General features: G+C 69.6%; 2 protein-coding genes across 2 annotated transcripts; one reads left to right on the top strand and one right to left on the bottom strand.

Annotated features, from left to right (window-relative positions):
- Positions 1–269: 269 nt before the first annotated feature.
- On the bottom strand, positions 270–2,264 carry MNEG_12594 (hypothetical protein; the record flags this gene model as incomplete). Its single annotated transcript, XM_014038935.1, has 3 exons — positions 270–467; positions 765–1,561; positions 1,685–2,264. The coding sequence occupies 3 exons, from the start codon at positions 2,262–2,264 to the stop codon at positions 270–272; spliced, it is 1,575 nt and encodes a 524-aa protein (XP_013894389.1).
- A 1,312-nt stretch (positions 2,265–3,576) lies between these two features.
- On the top strand, positions 3,577–5,190 carry MNEG_12593 (tRNA(5-methylaminomethyl-2-thiouridylate)-methyltransferase; the record flags this gene model as incomplete). The annotated part of the gene is made up of 2 exons (XM_014038934.1): positions 3,577–4,177; positions 4,376–5,190. 2 exons carry the CDS (start codon positions 3,577–3,579, stop codon positions 5,188–5,190), a joined length of 1,416 nt encoding a protein of 471 aa, XP_013894388.1.
- Between the last annotated feature and the right edge of the window lie 974 nt (positions 5,191–6,164).

The following is a 6,164-nucleotide window of genomic DNA, read 5'->3' as shown; positions in this document are numbered from 1 at the left end:
GAGGGTTACCATGTTGGAGGCCGGCAGAATGGATGGGGTGGTAGGGGGAGCGTGTTGCGCCAGCATCGATGGGAGGTGGGTCAGTGATCGCTTGGCGTCGCGCCGTCAACAAGCGAACTCGAGGGATTACTAGTACTGGGTGGGCAAGGCAGCAAGGGGCGGGCGCCATTATAGCCGGCAGGCGCGCAACGTCTACCAGCAGCCCCTGAAATCAAGGCCCGCTGTCACCGCCGCCATCCCGACAGCAGCTCGGCTGCTGCATCAGCGACTCACACCACCGCTGCCGGGACCAAGCCGGGGGGCGGTTGCTCGGGGGGCGCGGGTGCGGGCGCGGGCGCGTCCCGAAAAATGTCGCTTGAGGCAGCCCTCAGGCGTGAGGTGCTCGCCTGGTGTGAGCTGACGGCGTTGAGGCGGCCGTGGTGGTACAGCTTCAGTGCAACCATCTCGCCGCTGCGCAGGTCGCGCGCCTGCGCGCGGGCCGGCCGGTCGCGGTAGCGGTGGAGGAGGGGGAAGGGGGTCGAATCGAGGTTGGCGGCGGCGCCCGGCTCGAAGGGTTTGGGGCAGGCGTTGGTTGCTGCACCTAATGCGGGCTCAGCTTGATGATGTGGTTCAAGCTGCTGGCTGGCTGCAGGGGCGGCGCCTTCAGGTGGTCCCCGACGCGCAGCAGGCGCCTGCCAGGAACGTGGAGGCTCGAGGGTGGCCGAGCAGCACGAAGCCGACAAACCAGCTAGCCAACAAGCGTGCAAGCGCTGTACCCCGCTCACCTTGTACACGCTCGAGGCGTGCCCCTCATAAACAGTCTCCACCCGCCGGAAGTCCGACAGCCGCCACTGCGCGCGCTGCATGGCCGGCGGCAGGCCGGGCGACACGCAAAGCACCCTATCCCCGCTGGCGCCTGCGGCCGATGCGCCGCTGCTGCTGTTAGTGGGGGTGGGCTGGCTTGACTGGATCTTGAATTGCGGTTCTGTGGAGATTGAGGCAGCCAGCGCTGGGGACTTCATTATGCTCGCCAAGTCCACTTGCTGCTGCTGCTGCTGCTGCTGCTGCTGCTGCTGCTGCTGCTGCTGCTGCTGCTGCTGCTGCTGCTGCTGCTGCTGCTGCTGCTGCTGCTGCTGCTGCTGCTGCTGGGGCTGCTGCTGCTGCTGCTGCTGCTGCTGCTGCTGGGGCTGCTGCTGCTGCTGCTGCGCCTGCTGCTGCTGCGCCTGCTGCGCCTGCTGCGCCTGCTGCTGCTGCTGCGCCTGCTGCTGCAGCAACTCCTGCTGCTGCGCCTGCTGCTGCTGCACTTGACCCTTGGTCAAAGACGCGCCCGCCGCGTCAGTAGCCAGGACGGGTGCTGCATGGATGCCCGCCAAATTTGCCGTGTGTGCGCGCTTGAAGATGCTGCGCCTGGTCGCCGGCCGCTCGTCCTCATCGCTGCTGTCGCTGCTGTCCCCGGCGCCGCCGCGCGCGGGGGCGGCGGGCTCGGCGAAGCGCAGCCGCCGCTCCCCGGCCGGCGCGTCCTGCAGTGCGGGGCGCAGGGGCCGCTGGAGCGACGCCGACGGCGGCCGGGCGGCCAGGCAGCCTGGAGCCGAGAGGGAGCCGGGGCTCGGCGCGCGTGCCAGCCTCTGCGCCCACCCGTTGCCACCAGTACTGGTGCTGCCGGCCCTCGGAAGAGATACAAGGGAAGGCAGCCTGGTTGCCCTACCAGAGGCACCGGTGGGGGACCCCGGGCTGTTGCCGCCACTGCTGCTGAGGCTGCCGGCGCCACCGCCGCCGCCGCCGCCACTGCCGGCTGCAAACTGCCTGGGGCTGCCGCTCTTCGCGCGCACTAAGGGACGTGCGGCGGCGGGGCTCGGGCTGCTGAGCGGCGCGCGTTGCAGCCCGCTGCCGTTGCTGGCGCCGCCGCCGCCACCCATCATGTTCAGGAGTTTATCGACCAAAGCAGAGGTCCCCATGCGACCCAGAGCGCTGCCGCCACCGCCGCCCGCCGGGCTCGACGGTCCGCCGTTGGCGCCGCCCCCGCCGCCCCACCTCGGGGCCTGTACAGCCGAGGCGCCGCGGCGCAGCGCCTGCGCCGCCGCCGCTTTCACCGGCCCCGGGTCATCCTGGCCGCTGCTGGCTGCCGAGGCACCGGCTGTACCCATCCCGCGGGTGCGCTGCATGAGGCTGTTGGCCTCCTCAGGAGGTTTGGCAGCAAACAGAGCGCGGCCCGCACGGCCAGTTGTGTGCGGCTTATTGCAGCCCGCCTGCCCCTGCGACACGCGCGCCGCGACAACGTGTGACATTGCTGAAGCGGTGGCATTGGTTTTGACGTGGCCCCGCTGGGGAGTTGCACCAGTTTGAGCATGCGGCAGCCCCGCGGCGCCGCTCCAGCTTGAGCAGCAGCGGTGCTCGCGCCCCCAGACCATGGTCAATGCACCCCCGCTCGCGCAATCTTACGCCTGAGGCGAAGCTGCACCTGATTCCTTGTTAATGAATGCTTTGGTCTCTGCCACTCTCAGGCGATCAGCCATAGGTTCGCGCTGACCGCCAAGCATTCCCGTGGGGCGTTGACATCCTAGTGTACGATATGAAGCCCACGCCTGCTGGTATTGATTTTCATTCCACTAAGAAGTACATGAGTCTGCATCAGCAGCTGTGTCGAAGATCACATCAGATCGCTGGCATGCTTGAGGACGTGGTCACCGGTGCAGTGACGGGGGGTGTTAATATTAGTACCTTCCTACTCCTTCAGGCGCTTCTGTTGGCGGCGGTGGTGGCGTTGGCTTCGCTGCTAGTGGTGTCGCTTCGAGCCGCGCCGGCCCTCGTGCCGCATGCGGCTGTGCTGCTTGCGCTGGCGATCGGCCTGTGGGGCCTGATAGTTTGGTACGTTGTCGCCGTCATCGGATTCGCGGACCCCGAGCAGCAGCGCAGGGAGCTGGCCGGAGCTGGCGGAGGAAGTAGTGGCGCGCCAGCAGCCGTGGCCGGGGCCAAAGACGGAAAGCAGGGGCGGGAGGAGGGCGAGCGCGGCAAGAAGCAGCAGTGATGCTGCCCGCGGCGCTCCGGAGCGCCGGCGTCCGCTGGCTCGCGGGCGCCGCGGCGCCGCTGGCGGTCGCGCCGTGTGCCGCGGCCGCGTGCGGGGCTGCGTGGCTGCGCTGGCTGGGGGCCAGGGGCGGCCCTTGCAAGGCGGCGGCGGCGGCAGTGGACTGCTTGGGTTCAGCAGCAGCCGCTTCAGGAACAAATATTGCAATACTTCAGCAGCAGGAGCTGCCATCATTGCAGCGGCAGCAGCAGCAGCAGCAGCAGCAGCAGCAGCAACAGCAGGAGAGCCAGAGAGATCTTGAAATGATCAGCCGCCGGGGCGCTGGGACATGCGCCGAGCCGAGGCTTACACAAGTAGCTCCCTTGCCACCTCGTACGGCCGCGCGCGGCCTGCAGCAGCCGTGCTTTCGCGCTATCTGTGCACGGGCCGGCTCAAGCAGCGGCAGCCACCTCGTGGCCGCTGGCGGGAGCGCCGCCCCGCTGTGCGGCGCAGGGGCCCCTCGGGCGCTCGCCACCTATGCGGCAGCTGCCCCCGCCTCTGCCACTGCTTCCCGCCGCCCAGTGGTGGCTGTCGCGATGTCTGGGGGCGTCGACTCCGCGGTCGCCGCGCTGCTGCTGCGCCGCGCGGGCTTTGACGTGTTCGGCATCTACATGCACAACTGGGACGCGGGCGACGAGGCCGGCGGCAGCGGCGCCGGCGCGTGCACGTCCGAGCGTGACCTCCAAGACGCAAATGCAGTTGCCAAGAAGCTGCGCCTGCCTCTGCTGGAGGCGGACTTCGTCGGACGCTACTGGCAGGACGTCTTCTCCGGGTTTCTGGCCGGCGTTGCGGCGGGGGTGACGCCGAACCCGGACATCTCATGCAACGCGGCGATCAAATTCGGGGCTCTCTGGGAGTTTGCCACGCGCCAAGGGGCGGACGTCCTGGCCACTGGTCACTACGCCCGTCTGGGGCGGCCGGCGGCGAGCGGTGCCTGCGCCGGCAGCAGCGGCGGCGACGGCAGCGGCGGATGCGGTGCAGCCGTGGAGCCGCTTGGGGGGATGGAGGCTTGGGCGGCGGGGGCCGGCGCGGCGGCCCCGCCACTGCTGCTGCGTGGCGCGGACGCGTCGAAGGACCAGAGCTACTTTCTGGCGGGCGTCTCGGGCGCGCAGCTGGCGCATGCCATGTTCCCTTTGGGTGAGCGTGCGGGCGCCTGGGCCGCGGTGCCGGGACAGCGCGACGATCGGCTGTACAAATGGAGCCATCAGCCTGAGGCGTCTGGCCTGGCCGATTTCATATTGTGACATCAGCATGACTCACTGACTGGTCCAGCAACAAGCCACATATTCACGCTCCAGACACGCGCACGTGCCTGCGTGCACACGCGCACTGCAGGCGGCATGCTCAAGTTGGACGTGCGGGCCCTCGCGGCCGCGGAGGGCCTGCAGCCCGCCGCCAAGCGCAGCAGCGCCGGCATCTGCTTCATCGGCCGCCGCAGCTTCGGCAGTTTCATAGAGCAGTACATACCGCAGCTTCCCGGCAGGTTTCTGTGCGCCGATACTGGGGCCGACCTCGGGCCGTGCGCCAACGTGCTGGCGCTGACGCACGGGCAGCGCGCGCCGCTGGGCGGCGGGCCCCAGCGGCGGTTCATTGCCGGCAAGGACGTCGCCGCGCGCGTGGTGTGGGTCGCGGCGGGTAACGACCACCCGGCGCTAATGAGCGCCGCCGCGCTGCTCGCGCCCGCGCGCTGGGTCGCGGGCGCGCCGCCGGGCGCGCTGCTCGGCGGCGGGGGCGGGGGCGGCGGCGGGCGGCTCGCGTGTGAGTGCCAGCCTCGGTATCGACAGGAGGCCGTCTCTTGCGTCGTAACCGACGCTGAGTCAGCAGGCGCGGCCGGCGGCGCCGACGCCGAGCTGCACGCCAGCGCGGAGCCCCTCCGGCCCTCCCGGTTCATGGGGGGCGCCGCGGGCATGGCGGCCGCCGCGCGCGTCCTCGTGCCACAGAGCGGTGGCGCTGCGGCGGCGCCTGGCGGCGGCGGTGCTGGCTTGCTGCGCCTGGCGTCTGCGCGGCCCTTGCGGGGGCTGGCGCCGGGGCAGGCGGTGGTGCTGTATGACGGCCCGGTGGTGCTCGGCAGCGCCCCGCTGATCGCACCTGGAGAGACACAGTTTGAATTGGAGGCGGCCGCGGGCGCCGCTCACCCCTTCGGGCCCTGACCGGCGGCCGCGCCACCCGCTGGGGCGAGCACACGTGTTGCCCCCTTGTGCGTTGTGGTGTGCTGCCGCTGGTGTTTGCTTACGTCGGCCGCTGGGAATGCGGCTGAATCATGTGTGTGCATTATGAGCTGCGGAGCGGAAACTGCTGCGTCGCTGCATGCCTTGTGCCCGTCCTGTCTAAGACTGCGCAGATTTCTTCGATGTTTCATGAGCCCGCATTACTTGTAAATACACAACAAACACAGTTATCAAAGACATGATAGCGCACTAGCCCCTGTACTGAAAGCCGAGCACACAGCGAGAGTTGCACAGCAGCGACGAGCAGCAGCCGGCACCGCCACAAAACCCCGACTCCTCCCACACACGGCTGCGATGGCTGCCCCCAGCCGCCCTGCGATCCACCGCGAGTTGGCCTTCGCGACGGCAGGGCGCTCGGGCCAGCCCTCTAGAGTCCCCAGACAGAGCGCCGGCGCCCCCCAGAAGCCGGGGGCGGTGCCTCCAACCCCGCCGCCGCAGCAGCCGCGGCTGGGCTGGGTGCGCGCGCCCCCGGCCGGTCGTGAAAAAAGTGGCTGCAGACGCGATGCGCGGCTGACGCATTCTGCGCAAGCGTCGAGAGCAGCCGGGCGAGGCGGCGCGCGGGCGCCCAGATCCATCTCGAGAGGAAAGGGCGCCGCCGCGGGGTGAGATGAGGAGGTGACCTCCCAATTGTCAATTGCGATCAAGTTCAACTGGCATTGATTGCGGTGTCAAGTGCGGCGTTTGAAGTTCAGTCCTGACAGTCCACAGATCAGCGCGCGCGTCCCCCCTGGCGACGTAAAAAGCCGAGGGCGCGGCCCGCCCCGCGGTGACATGGGAGGGGCAGGCCGCGGCGAGGCGGCGAGGCGGACGCGGGCGAGCACTGCAGGCATCGATCTCCTCCTGGTGACTGCCGGCCTTCCGATCAAAGGGCGAGCAGCAGCGCAGCCACAGCCGCG

This window comes from Monoraphidium neglectum (assembly GCF_000611645.1).
Source record: "Monoraphidium neglectum strain SAG 48.87 unplaced genomic scaffold scaffold03325, whole genome shotgun sequence".
Lineage (NCBI taxonomy): Eukaryota > Viridiplantae > Chlorophyta > Chlorophyceae > Sphaeropleales > Selenastraceae > Monoraphidium > Monoraphidium neglectum.
This window is presented reverse-complemented; position numbering and strand designations above follow the sequence as displayed.